This window comes from Hirundo rustica, chromosome Z, assembly GCF_015227805.2.
Source record: "Hirundo rustica isolate bHirRus1 chromosome Z, bHirRus1.pri.v3, whole genome shotgun sequence".
NCBI classification, from domain to species: domain Eukaryota; kingdom Metazoa; phylum Chordata; class Aves; order Passeriformes; family Hirundinidae; genus Hirundo; species Hirundo rustica.
Genome location: NC_053488.1, coordinates 34,091,030 through 34,105,898, shown reverse-complemented (window position 1 = coordinate 34,105,898; position 14,869 = coordinate 34,091,030). Strand labels below are relative to the sequence as shown.

The following is a 14,869-nucleotide window of genomic DNA, read 5'->3' as shown; positions in this document are numbered from 1 at the left end:
AGGCCCCCCGGTGCTTCCCCAGGTCCTTAGTCCGGAGAGGTTGGAACAGTTCCGAGGAGAGGGCAAAAAAGAAAAAAGGAAGGAAAAAAAAAAGGGGTGGGGGGGGGGAAGGCAAAAGCTTCAGCTATTCTACAGCGTCTAACTACGCTAGCACTAAACTAAATAACTGCCCGGGAAAAAACAACAGAGCTTCTTTCGTCTTGCCGTGTTCCAGCTCCCCCGCTTCAAGGTCACTCCAATGAGCAGAGTTTTCCTGGGGAAAAACAAACCGCGCTTGCCCTCCCCCCTGCACCCAACAGACGACTGGGGGATACACAGTCTCCCCAGGACACTATATATGGCATATACATTATGTATTCACAAAAAAAGAAAACTAACAGAACACTAAAAATATACCATCACTAACACGGAATTATGAAAGCATGAGGAATGGTAAATTTGCAAATACCTAAAACATTTAGGTATTTTTTACCTAAATCCTAAATCACATTTTTTACTAGCATGATCAGTTAATATTTAAAACAAAAAATCACAAACATTTGCACAGCAGTAGAAAAAGGTATTCTTATAAGTCCAACAAAAAGGAGTACTTTCCTACAAAACATTTAAATGAGCCATTCATTTCATCATCATCTGCTGTTAAAGGTTATTGCTCTTAACACTCATGTTTTGTCTTCTGTGGAGCAATTCAATGTGAAATTCATGATCTCAGGTAGAAGAGGAAGTTCGGAATATCTCAAGTCAGTATCCTGTCTTTCTTGCTAGAGACCTTTTGTATTACTCTTTTAATTAATGCTTACCCTTCACCCATTGCTTTTAATTAAAAAATTCCATAGGACCTATTATATAATTTTTTTTCAATTATGTAAAAAAGAGGAATTGCTCATTTTGATGAAGCAACGTTGTAAGACAGTGACTTTGAGTGTTTGCTTTGAAAAGCTAGACTTATATAGATTTTGCTTGTAATAACTATTCTAGACTAATTTTCTTCTTGAACTGCTTACACTATGTTTCAAAAGACTTCTATTAAAATGCACAGAAGTGAGATTTCCACATATAGAGAGCATCCACATTGTACTTGAGCAAAAAAAGCTACTAGCTTTTTGAATTATAATCACGTAGAATGGAAACAGTGCAATGAAAAAAGGGCTTTGAATACTTCAGTGAGGCAAACAGCCACTTAATATGAGAGATTCTAGGAAAATTTTCAGTTGTAGAAGACAGTTGTCTGGAACAGATATGCATAAATATAACTCTGTTAATTACTGTGGTAGATCAAACAGTGTCCTATAATTATGCAAACAATGGCTTGATTGTATTCCAATTTTTCATCTTCCTAATGTGGTAAAGACTTACAACTCAGTCTTTCTAAAAATGGCTTCCTTTTCTCCTGTCACAGCACCAGCACTCAATTCAGTCATCAACAGTTTTGGCATGGACTCAAAGCTTTGGAATGTAATTTTTGGGGTTTGTTTTTTTTTTTTTGAGTACTGGTGCACTGATGGGCTTTCTAAAAGAAAAATATAGGATAAGTTAGGGATCCAAAAACTCTATAGTGATATTTTTTAAAATGGATGTAAATATTATCAAGAGGCAGTCAGAAAGATGGACAGAAGTGTATTTGGATCTTTTGGTATCCCACTTCTTGTAGACCTTTAGATATAGGGAAAGTGGCAAATGCCAATGGTCCATCCTAACTTTTGTGTTGGATGATCCACGGTTCTCTGAACATGTTAAATACTTTCTCTTTTAAAAACAGGTGAACATTTGAGAGAAAAACTTTTATCTTAAGGCAATTTTGTCTGGAGGAAAAAAGTAGTAATTATTAAAAGTAAAAATTGACACACACTCCAAAACACTTGTGATTTGGATCTTTCTGAGGGGATTGTTTTCCAGAGAAAATAAAAAAAATAATCTTAAATTATTCCTGGTCTCTGGGAGCAAGGAAAAAATACAGCAGCTCTGCTTTATACTCTGTCCTGGGGTGAGTTTTTGATGCTTGTATCCCTGCTTGTCTGTTCTGTTTATGCTGTATGTTAAGTTCTGTACCTTTAAGACTAAGTAACCCCTGGTATGTAACAGCTGTGTTAATTAACCAGCACAACCTTGCCCCTGATGAGTAACAGCTATAGCCAATAAGGATGAGTGAGATAAAAGAGGGGCTTAGGTGGTAAGGGGAGGATCATCACAGAGGGACAATCTTGAGGAGCAAGAAGCAGAGACTCATGAAGCAGGATCTTGGAGAGAGAATCACTGCTGTGAGACTAGTTCTGAGTGCAAAGGGGCAGAAAGAAGACACATGGAGTTTGTTTGGGGACCATCATTCCCTCCTCTGCATTTCTGCTCCTGGACTGTCCTTGTCTGAAGCACAGACAAGCAGTGGCACAGAGATCTGCTTTGCTCTGAATTTTTGCTAGCTGAGGCAGAGAAGCTCTCTGGACTGTTTTGGTTTTGTTTGTTTGTTTTTGTTTGTTTGGTTTTTTATTGGTACTGTTTAAACCTATTCTGGACTGAAAAACCCAGAGAGACACCTGACTCTCACCCCTGTGTCCCCTGGGGCTCAGGATGGCATTTTCCAGCACTGGAGGAACTGATAAGAGACTGAGCAAGCTCAGCTACTCACAGCAAGGAATTTCTGAATTTACCATCCCACTTCAGAGTAACGAGAGCGTTTATTGTTTCATATTACTCATTCTTTATGCTTGTGGGCACTTTGTTTGTTAAATAAATATTTTTTTCCACTTTTCTCTGAGAAAGTTCTTTTCCTGGACTGGGGTAGGGGCTGTTTGGGTTTGCTTCCCAGAGGGACCTCATTCAGGACTTCTGTCACAAATCTGCCCTAAACCAGGACATACTCCAAAATACATAGGTCAATATTATAGTTTTGCCAGGACAAAATAATGTTTTTCAAGTAATTGGTTCAGTAGCAGCATATATAAGACTGTCATAACTTGCACCAGAGATCTCCTACCTACAAAAAGCAAATAAAAGGTAAATGTTAGTCAGAGGAAAACTCCTATCATCCGAAGTTTTTTCTTTATCTGTCATGTCAGCAGCTGCAGGAGGCAGCGCCTGTAATACCTGTGGTCTAGTGATTTTCTATCCATGATGAGCTCAAATCTTGATTCTGCAACATCATTGCATAACCATTTAAAGATATGTGATTTTTAGCTGAGAAGCTTGGAAATTCCTTAATCAACAAGCTGAGGATCTTCTACTGTTACACCTAATATATTTAGAGTACACTGTAATACAACACACATAATTCAGAGTACAAAAATGAAAAACATATAGCTGAAAAAGAGAGTAAATAAAATGTTCAGGATATTTATATTCTGAAAGTTAGCCCTTCATCTGAAATGCACAAGCAATAAATTCTAAATATCAGAATCAACTGGAAAAGAAGTTTGCATATACATCTAGGTTTTCTTCATGTTCTACAGGGCTTGCTTTTCTTCTTCATAATGATGTAGAGAATTTCTACTCAGTAACTTTATCTCAGAAGCAGACCTCAGCAAAGAAAACTTTGGATTTAATCTGAAGTTTTAAACAATTGCTCAGTAAAACAGATACTTTTTGTAGAATTACCTTAGAATTCCTGAGTACCCAAAAGTATCATCCCTGACTTGCAGGAGCACATAAATAGAAGCTTCCCCCAAAATGTAGGAGTATAATCCTTGAGCTATCCTTTAAACTAGGAATTTCCTGAACCTTAAGTTTTCTGTCTAAAACAATTATACTTTTAATTATTTTTCCCAGGTTCTTAAATTATTTTCATTACTTTTTTTCCCAAAAGAAATAGGAAAACACCATAACATTGGAATTGTGAAATATGCCTCAGAGGCTTCTATTGAATAGTTTTGTTGGAACAGACAGAAAATGTTAAAAATACAAACTCTCCTCTGGCTTCTAGTAATTTTCTCCCTGACAAAAATGATGATGGAACTACACCAATAAGCTTAGGGTTTAGTGCTAATATTGAAAGGGAAAGTAGGGAAATATGTCTATTCTTTACATAGGAAGCCTATTTTTCTTTGGACTGAATATCACAATCAAAGATATTTTGGTTAACCTGTACTTTTTAACGCGATCTTACAAACAATTGCTTAAAATTGTCTTACAAGCAGGTAGTGTGTTTCTTCACTAAGTATCTTTACTTTAGTAAATGGTTACTAGAAAAGAAGAGCGCTTTTGATCTCTCCAACTTTTGCTGAGAAATGCGTTATTGCCAACAGCTTTTAATGAATAGGCCCAGAAAGTGATGTAAGTCTGCTTGCTGCCTGTGGTCATTCTGTCATACTATTAAAGACTTATCTGGTCTTTACATATCTTTGCCTAAACAGATGTGGAGTTACAGAGATATTACTTTTCAACATCAGAAGTTAATCAATCATTTTGGATACTCCCTGCTACCCACAAAAATAGTGGTAACATGGTCTTTTTTGAAGGAGTGAAGATGCATACTTGAAATCATCTTAAAAATATAGATCAACAGCCCAAATTTTCTCAGAAAGCATCAAGTCAGTTCATATATTCATCAAGGGAAGATACAAAATTTAAATACTTTAAATAATTAAGACACTAGCTGTCCAGCATTCACTGTAGCTCTGTGTGCACACTAGTTTTGAAAAGATGCAAACAGAAAACCCTACCTTATGTAAATTACAGAACTTCTGAAAAGAACCAGGGTGGGAGATTTATTGGGGAACTATTACGAAAAAAAGGCTATTTGTGCTTTGTTTGTTTTAAAAAAAAAACATTTTTACATTGGTTTTCTCATTAGATATGCCATTATCTCACTTGAAATTACGGGAAAGAAAGTATTGGTCCTAGGGATTGGGAATCCCTAGAATCCCCTGAAATACAGTTTGTACTTTCTTTTCTGGAAAATTATACTCTATATCTGCTTCTATAACAATTTTTGTATCACTCCACTTGAACCACTTATAGCATTTTTTTTGATACCTCAATAATCACATACTTTGATTTGTAGATGCCTTACCTGCTATCTTTAGCTTGATAGACAAAGATGCTGAGCAGTCAGGATTGCATTTGAGGTCAATAGCTTACCCTTCAACTTAACGCTGTGTTCTGTGAGGTAAATTGAAAAAAATATGGATCCTTGTGTCTCAAAGAACTCAAGAAAAGTAGATACTTTTGACCTTAATGTCTATCTATGAACCTTTGAATCTACATCTATAAAGTAGGAACAATATCCTGTATATGCTATGGAGATTTGGCAAACCAATTCACTAGTATTTATGAAGCAGAAATTTGGAATAAATGCTAAAGAAAAGCCCTGGCTGAAACTAGTGCTCGTCTTTGAAATAGACTACATAGCCTCCAGTGAACCAGTCACATAAATTTAAAACATTTCAGGCAAAAACCCAAAAAGTTATTTCAAGTTCTTCCATACTACCTTTTGCCTACCAAATCAGTCAAGCAGAGAAAACATTATGAGCTTCAGTTGTCGAACATGGTATCACAGAGAAATGAGGATGGTAAAGTTCTTTAAATCATATGTGAATGAAGATTGCAAAGCCATATTTTCTGGGCAGCATCCAGTGTAGGTGTGTTCTCACGCACTCATAACTGCCCAGAAGGAAGATGGACAGGAATGTCAGAGGAACTGTGAAAGTAATGAAAGGAAAAAAACCACTGCCTTGAGGTGAAATTTATTAATATTTTGCAGAGTACTTTTTGCTCGTGTGAACGTGCAAAAAAACCACTTATAAACATGCACACAACCAACACAACTCAGAAAAACAACAAATCACAAGTCACAAGTACTGGTACCAGTACTGACAGAATTGTAATAAAGTGCCATTCTCTTCTCTGGACCACAGAAAATAAGTGGTTTTAAAGAGGAAAAATTACAGGCATTCCAGCAGCAAAGCAGTTGCTTGGTAAAATCTGGAACTGCTCTAAAATTACCGAAATGGTAGAATATAGGGTTGATTTTGACCAATCTGAGATTTCTTTTAGCATTAGGAAAGCACGAAGGACAACTTGTTTGAGAGCAGATGGGCTAGCAAAAATGAAGTGGATTGTTTAATACCTTCACTACTTTTGTTAACTGTTCTCTTTGACCTGGACAGTAAGACTTATCAAAAGACATCCACCCCATTCTTCTGAATTCCTAGCTCAAACACTTCCACCAATGATAATTAGATAACATTCCCTTATGCATGAAGAAACATAACCTAAGAAAGGTAAAACCCAATTAAAAGGGGGCTAAGCATGGCTGGGCCAACACAAATTCTTAGAATCATTCTATTTTACAGAGTAAATAAATAACTTAATCCTACAAAGTATTTAATCCCTAAAATACATCACCAGTTCCTGGTTATATCAGATCTAATGTGCCACTGCTCCTGTTAAACCATAATGTGTTAGACATCAAGATGCATCAGCCCTTGAAAATACCAGACCTAAAATTTACAAAATCACAGAAGAGGTGAGACTGGCAGTCAAAATGAGTGATCTGGTCCAACCTCCCTGTTCAAGCAGGTTTATCCCAGAGCTCATTGCACAGGATTGTTCCCAGATGGTTCTTGAGCATTTCCAGTGAGGGAAACTCTACAACGGCTCTGGACAATCTGTTCCAGTGCTTGGTCACTGAATGGTAAAGGAGTTCCTCATCTTGTTCAGGTGGAACTTCCTGTGTGTCAGTTTGTGCCCACTGCCTTTTGTGCTGTTGCTTGGCACAACTGAGCAGAGCCTGGATCCATCCACTGACATCTTCCCTTCAGATACTTGTATATATTAATGAAGTCCCCTCTCCATTTTCTTTTCTTAAGACTGAACAGACTCAGCTCTCTGAACCTTTCCTTGTAAGACACATGGTCTAGCCCCTTAATCATCTTGGTCAGGAAAATTTGCTGCAGGCTTAAATCAACTGGCTTGTTTCATTTCATATTAAAGCCTGATTAAGCATGAGTTGCAAGTTATTTACTCCTATGTTCTTTTCTTCAAAAATATCAGCTGCTAGAAAACAGGGAATCCTTCAGACCTGAAATAAATACCTTGACAAGCATATACAGAAGAGAGTGAAAATATATCTTTTGTAAAACTATTTTCCCCATTTATTAGATTTCTTGGTGGATTTAATAAAATTATTCCTTTCAAGGCATTATATTTTTACATAACCTATAAATTTATCTTTACTCATTCATATTTAATAAAAAATAATTTCCCTTTGCGTGTACAAAGCAAACAGTGGTAACAATTTAGACTGCCAAAATTATGAATAAGAAAAATTACCATTTGAAAGGAAAAGACCAATCTGTCTGTCTTTTGAAAAGGTTTGTCTTTAAGTAATGGAAACTCGTATACATTAACACCCATGAACCCACCTTATGAACAAGTCTTTATTATATGGAATTTACAATATTTTTAAGGTAACATTTTTATGTTAAAAAATCTAATTCCATTACTTTATATAGATTAATAAAGCAGAATGAAAGGCCTATCACAAAAATCTATATTCCTGCAATATTTTTTCATAAAATGTTTTGGAATAGTAGATGATTCTTACCGGGTCTTCTGTTTTGTGGTTATTCAGCAAATCAGATAGGAAATCATCTTGAAGACTTTCTCTCCGAATCAATGTAAATTCACGTAGGAAAACTGCTCCTTGATTTTGGTCTCCAAAAACCTAGAAGGAAAACATGATATTAGGAAATGCAAAATTTTAATTCTGTCATGATCCTAATATCCAGAAAAATACAACTGGAAGAATAAAAGGCTACTTACTGGTCCTCTGTCTTCTACCACTACACTTGTTCTAACGAGAGAGCATTGCCATAAATGAGAACAGGGACATGCATTTAAAGAATGTCAGCACACTTATAATTTCCATTTACATTAAATTCTGTTGTGGAAGAAGTTTCTATATTGTTATTTACATCTAGGGGTTATAGGACAGTTAATGTTTAAAAACTATTTTGTGAAAAAGTTAATATTTAAATTGTATTTTTATTTAAGGAAACAGATAATGTTTGTGCAGCATTTTGACTGCTCTGTCATGAGAAGATAGAGCTTCAAACTTTGAAAAGACAGAAAAAAATATTTAGAAGTACTTTGGCTAGCAAACTCCACTATGCATATGCATTCAAAACCATTTAAACTAACTTTGTATCTATTGTTTTTCAGAATATATATACACATATATATACACATATATATACATGTATATATATATGCATATGTGTGTGTGTGTGTGTGTGTGTGTGTCTGTGTGTGTGTGTCTGTGTGTGTGTGTCTGTGTGTGTGTGTGTGTGTATATAAAAGCTACCTGAGACAGAGGTTGTTTCACAAGTGGTTGACTAATCAATTACTATCAAATTGTCCTAAGTACAATTATGACATTTTTATAGATTTTAGAAATAAATAATGAAAACAAATCCACATTCTCTGAGTTCTTACATCCATTTTTTTGGTGGTTCAAGCCGAAGAACTTTTTCAAGCATAACATTAATTTAAAGTTTTGGAAACCAGTGAGGTACCAGGGAGGGTTTCGGAACATGTCAGAACATGGTTGTGTCATTAGACTGACTTTAAAGAATTCCACTACAGGTGAACTATCCATAAAGTTTGTTAACAACCAGGAATAGAGACTATATTATCTCTGGAAATGTAGTGGATTTGTCAGTTGCCAGCACTTCACAACTTATTTGGAAGGCCATTCATTTTGAGACAACAGTATATTTTATCAAAATTACTAAGTAAGAATATTTTTATGTATTTATGGTTTATGTCCCAGAAAAGTAAAAGGTATCTGTTTATGTTATCTATCTCATAGATGGATATTATGTATGTTACTATGATCTACTATAATGACGAAGAGATGATATAGTATTCCCTCACTAAGATAAGCACAGTACTTATAAATGGACCATTATTACTCACAAGAGCTGCAATTACTACTTTTTACTGAGAAGAAATTCCATGGTCTGCTGCTTTTATTATGACTATTTCTTCTATTCATCCTTCTGTATAGCCAGTTGCCATAGTTAAGCTATCCCTACTTATTCTAGCAGAGAAGTTCAAAGAGTCTGTGAGTAACATGACATTGTAGTGTCCAGAGGAAGAATGAAGCATGGATTTACCTTCCATTCCCTACAAGTGAGTTGGTGTTACTTTTTTAGAGGAGGCAATCCTCCCTGCTAGCTAGGAACTGAGATTGGAGCTTCTGTAAAGATAGGGCAATTATAACGATGAAGAAGAAGATTATCTAATTAACTTACAGGGGGGTATAGGATTATCTTTCTATGAAGTGGGTAATGGGAAGTATTAGGAGTCCCTGAATGCAAACTATATGCTCCTATATCCCTTGATGCAAACTATATGCTCCTATCTTAACTATATGCTAAATGTAATAGATGTTTTATTTGATGTAAAATTCTTGCCTTTAGTTGTGAAATAGACGGCATCTAATTCTTCCAGTTGCTTTGAGATCCTCTGCTGTTTAGTTTTGTTGTTGTTGTTTTTTTGTTTTGTTTTTTTAAAGAAAGAACACAAGAAGAATAAGACCATCCCATTAAAGGAATGGTTTTACAGGAGTAGAATTTTTAAAAATTATAGTTATGTTCCCATCTTGTGGATAATATTGAGAGATTCACCCACTGATTTGATTCTTAAATTATTGAGTCATAACAATGAAGAATCCTCAGGGGTGTCTGAGGAAGAAACGTGCATATGCCCCAAAGACAAAGAAGCTCTGTTACAGACATGTATTCTTTTTGGACAAATCATTATCTTGCAAATAAAAATATTCTTGAAATAGGTCATACTTCATAAAAATATTTTAACTCAAGATTGGCAGAAACTATTCAAACAGTTAAAGTTATTTCAAGAAAGAAAATTTGTACTTTCATTTTAATTTGAAAAATAGCATCTGCTTGTGATTTTAATCACTTACAATCTAATCTAATGATAAAATTATAACATTATAGAATTGTTTAAGTTAGAAAAGATTTATAAGATCATCTAGTCCAACTATTAATCCAGCACTGCCAAGTCCACCAGTAAACCAAGTCCCTAAGAGCTTCATCCAGCTGTCTTTTAAATACCTCCAGGGATGGCTTTTCAATACTTCATGGTGACTCAAGCATGTCCCTGGGCAGCCAGTTCCTATGCTTGTCAACTTTTTCTGTGATGATTTTTTTTCCTAATATCTAATCTAAATCTTCCGCAGAAAAACTTGAGGCCATTTCCTCTTATCCTATTCCTTGTTACCTGGAGAAGAGATAAGACTGAGACTCCTTTTATCTAGGCTGAATACCCTCAGCTACCCTAACCCTTTCCTCATGAGACTTGTGCACCAGACCATTCATCATCTCCACTGTCCATCTCTGGACATGCTCCAGCACCTCAATGTCCTTCCTGTAACAAAGGACTCAAAACTGACAGAATTTGAGGTGTGGCCTCACAAGCACAAAGTACAGGGGGAAAATCACTGCCCTGGTCCTGCTGGCCACACTGTTGCTGATTCAGGCCAGGATGGCAATGGGCTTCTTAGCCTCCTGGGCACACCCTGGCTCATGTTCAGCCACTGTCACCAGCACCCCAGGTCCTTTACCTATTGGGCAGCTTTCCAGCAACTCTTCTGCCAGCCTGTGGTGCTTCTTAGGGTACTTATGCATGACACAGCACCAGGCCTTGTTAAACATCATACCATTGGCCTTGTCCCATCAATGTAGCCTGTCTAGATCCCTGTGTTATTAGTTTCAGAAGTCAAATTACAAACAATGTAGAGAGTCACTTTGTCACCAATGATTCACCTTCCTATTTTGCTTAGTTTGTTACTATAAAAATACACCCAGATTCCAAAAATTCTTTTCCTTATAAGAGCAGTCAGTTTGCTGTTTTCAAAATTCCAATCTGTTTTCCAAAATAAATGAAATCTCTTGATAAAAAATGCAAATGTGATGTCAATAATCTCAATAAGTTATTGCTAATCTTTAAAACTTAACTGTCTACAACATCAACATTAATGCTCTGACTAATTCTAGATACGTAAGTGGGAAATAGATGTCAGAGGCACTATTCCGAAAGAAGGGACAGAGTTAAGTATTCAAAAAAGAAAAATACATTGGGATCCTGAAGCTGAAGAAAAAGATGAGAAATAAAAGACCCAGAAGAGCAGTAATGAAAAAATGAAAATAAACAAAGAATGAAAATAATATTTTTCTTCTGATTTAGCAAATATTAGCAAAATCTTGAAAAAAAGGAAGAGGACTGAAAGTATGTGGTCATCTAAAGAAGGTTATTCTTTGCCTGATTCATATAATATATTTTTCTACTTTGAGCAATAGCTCACTCTGAGTTAGTTTTAACTCATACATCATCTGTTAAAACATACTTCAAGTAGACTATCTTCATCCTTACTGAGAGAGCTGGAATCAAAGATCCATACATCAAATATCATCCATTAAAAATGAGTGTCAGTAAATTGGAATAATGTCCTGAAGATCTGTTTTCCATATTTCAAGTTTTCCTTGAAGTCTTGGCTACGTGTGTGTGTGTGTATATATATGTGTGTGTATATATATATATATGACCATTTCATTCTCTCAGGAAACCTATTTTCATCATAACTCAGTCATCACATTTGTCATCTATCTTCATTCAGTTTATGATCAGAAAATCTTAGAAAATAGCCCCCAAAATACCCCAAAGTTGCCTTTCCTAAACAGTAAGCAAACCATGCAAAGAAACAGTGGCCTGACAGAAATTTGACCTTTAGCAGCCTCAGTCATAAACATCAATATGTTACTTTTCAAGAATTTGCAAACAACATTGTAAATGAGGTTTCATTAGTGCACATGAAAATCAAATGCATATCACTGAAGTTTTTCAGCATGAGGAAGATATCTGGGTATTCAGTTGCTCAACTGCAAAGGAACCTTTTATGAAATTAATATGAGATAAAATTCCAGCAAATGCCCAAGCAATTTTTTTTCCTAACTTTTCAGTTTCTATCTCTCTTAAATCAATACAAAGCATAAATTGTTTCATTTGATCCAGTGGTGTCAGTCCATATGCCAGAAACCTTTGAGGAATCATGCTGACAAATAATTAGAAAATAAAAGACCCAACACAAAACCACAGATGAAAGGATGTATCCCAGCCAACACAGTCAAAGTTTTCTTGCACTTTATTAGTGTCCCACCATGGAACGAGCTCCATTAATCTTGCTGTGACCAGCAATAAAATAAACTACTAATAATTATTGTTAGCAAGGTGTAATAGTAATATTTTGCTGAATTAACAAGGCACAAGACTAACAACACTTGGAACAAGGCTTGGAATCTGATGCAAATAATCATAGTACTTTTGATATGACCTTTTAAGCATAGATGAGGAGTTTCAAAGTACCTCACTTACACAGCAGAAATATCAAATGTGTCCTCAAATATTTATAATTAATCATTTAAGCCCATTCCATGAGTAGTTTCAAGGTGACAGTTGCTCTGTTGAAGCATTTTGCATTTTGCGTTTTCAAAGTCTAAAGCACACAGGAGATTATGATTAACATCAAAACTAGAGGCAAAAAAATTACTTCTGTTTAATAATACTTGTTTATTAAAAATACTTCTTATACAATTGTCTAAAAAATCAGATTATTTTAAGGTGGTTGTGGGTTTTTTTGTTTTTTTTTGTTTTTTTTTTAATCAAGAAGCCTACAGTGTTGTGACAATGAGAAAAGGATTACTTTGCTAACTACCACTATGAATCTCTTGAATTTCTTGACAGAAACCAACTAAAACAGGAAACATGACAGAATTTAAGGTACTAGATATCAGAAAAGGTAGCAATGACATTTATAGTAGGGATGAGAAATGCAGGCTTTCAACAAGCCGAGTTATTGTACTTTGACTTTTTTAGACTAAACTGCAGTCAAAACATCATACCAACTTGTGTATCTATTTCAACTCTGAATTACTCACCATCAAACCTAACATTCCACTTTACTGTTCACACTTCCAAGAGTGCCGCACTCTTATATGGGTGACAAAAACTTCACTGCATCCTTCAGCCCTGCCAATCATGCAAGAAAGAAAGGTTTCCCAGAGAACTAAGGTGTGTATAAGTAGCTGCTAGCTGTCAAATAAACTTGATTCTTACCAGTCTTGTCTTAAGAAATTGTTAAACAAAATCTCGTTGGGAATTCTGAAATAAGAAATCATTAAGATTTGCTTTAGACTGACACAGTTATGTGCTGCAATGTTCATCCAAACTTTCTTTTTCTTTATTCTCCAAAATGAAATCAGAAGAGGGGTAGGTAGAGAGGGGTACAAGTCTAATACCAAGTCTTAAATTCAGAAGCAGTTATAGTCTGGCTTCAAATCTAAACTCTGAAAGCTGTTGTCTTTACCAAAGTCCATGTAAGAATTTAAAATATGCAGAATCGTTACTGCCCAATTCTGCCACTGTTAATCATTCTGAACAATTTTCTTTCCTCCATGGAGACCCAGAAAGCTATGTACAATTTAAAATCTATTCAGCATTCTGGGGATTTTTAGCACACAAGCACCCAAAAGATATCCTAAAGGATTTACTTGTCCCTTTTTAATTAAGAACATAATTATCCAAGTGTTATGTTTCCCTATTATATGTTTCAGAAATGTTCAAAATTTTCCAAATTAATTTTCTTGGTCCCCATAGGGAAAATGCAGATTCAGGTGAACAGAGAGACTGTGTCAATGCATTTGTAAAAGGGTTTAAAGTTTTAAGTGTTTGCTGTCATGCAGGCAACTCTCGTTTAAATCAAAAACTAAAAGAATCCATATGAGAGATAAAGTAGAATCCAAAGTAAAAATCTGATATTTAGACAGAAGTAGCAACAGCTCTAGCTTAGATTTTTATTTCTCTTTTGTCATTTCTGTTTCACAGATTGCACCCTAGAGCTGTGAAGATCACTGTTCTCCCCATGGAAAATTCCTTCCCTTCCATGAAATTTAATTTTCTTTGTATTAGTTCAAGCAAATGATTTTGTCAAAACAACAAGGACAAAACAACAAATCTTTTATTTTTCTTTCATTTTTATGAGGTTAGCCAAGATGATATGTTTCACTTCTAAGCCACTGTTGTAAAGTTAAAGAAAATTTTGGGCTTGTTAGGTCATCCACATGTGATGGCATTAAGCTCCCAGTGCTTAATGTCCTGTGCCATTCCCAGTGCATAGTCCTGTGAAAAATGTGCTCATGTGAGTGTAGTTAGTTTTCATATGAGTCTCTCCATTACAGGTATGCTGGACAGTCACTGTCTATTACTGGTATGCTGGAATGGTCACTGTCCAAAAAATATTTATTACCATGTGGGAGGGCAGAAGAAAACTCACATGATTGTACACACAACTCTCATGCAGTCACAGTGAATAGAGAGGATGTAAGAAATTGGTCAGATTCTCAGCAGACTAACTGTGGTCAGTTCTTCACCTTCAATTCTTTGTCACCCTTGGCAAAGATTCAGGACCTCTGCGGAAGGTGGAAGAGATTGTCCCATGCCTAAGTTAACTGCTGTCAGCATATTTCTTTCTGTCTTTTCTGTAAGTAAGGTTTGAAGGGAAGTTCTCTTTGTTCATATAGAATTTGTTCATTTTAAGGTAACTTTTACAAGTTAGTTTCACAGCTTTTCTTTTCATAGAGAGATAATCGCTCATTTTTGCCTTACAACCCTTAGATTTTACGGCTTTGATTCTCAGCTTGCTAACCATCTTTCAGTTGGAAGAAAGGGTTCTCTAGGTTTATGAACTAAATCTATTCTAAGCCAACATGATTAACTACTGCCATATCTTCTTCTGATAGCTCAAAATAGGATTGGGACGTGTCCTGAGCAGGAAAAATTATGAGAGAAACAAAGA

General features: G+C 35.5%; 1 protein-coding gene across 1 annotated transcript in view; it reads right to left on the bottom strand.

Annotated features, from left to right (window-relative positions):
• ADAMTSL1 (ADAMTS like 1) overlaps positions 1-14,869 on the bottom strand; it is a 358,154-nt gene that overhangs the window by 323,013 nt on the left and 20,272 nt on the right. The window contains exons 3-4 of the mRNA XM_040090980.1: positions 10,302-10,386; positions 7,538-7,657 (exon numbers count right to left, since the gene is read on the bottom strand). Of these exons, the coding sequence (XP_039946914.1) occupies positions 7,538-7,657; positions 10,302-10,386 (205 nt within the window). The remainder of the gene's footprint in view (positions 1-7,537; positions 7,658-10,301; positions 10,387-14,869) is intronic.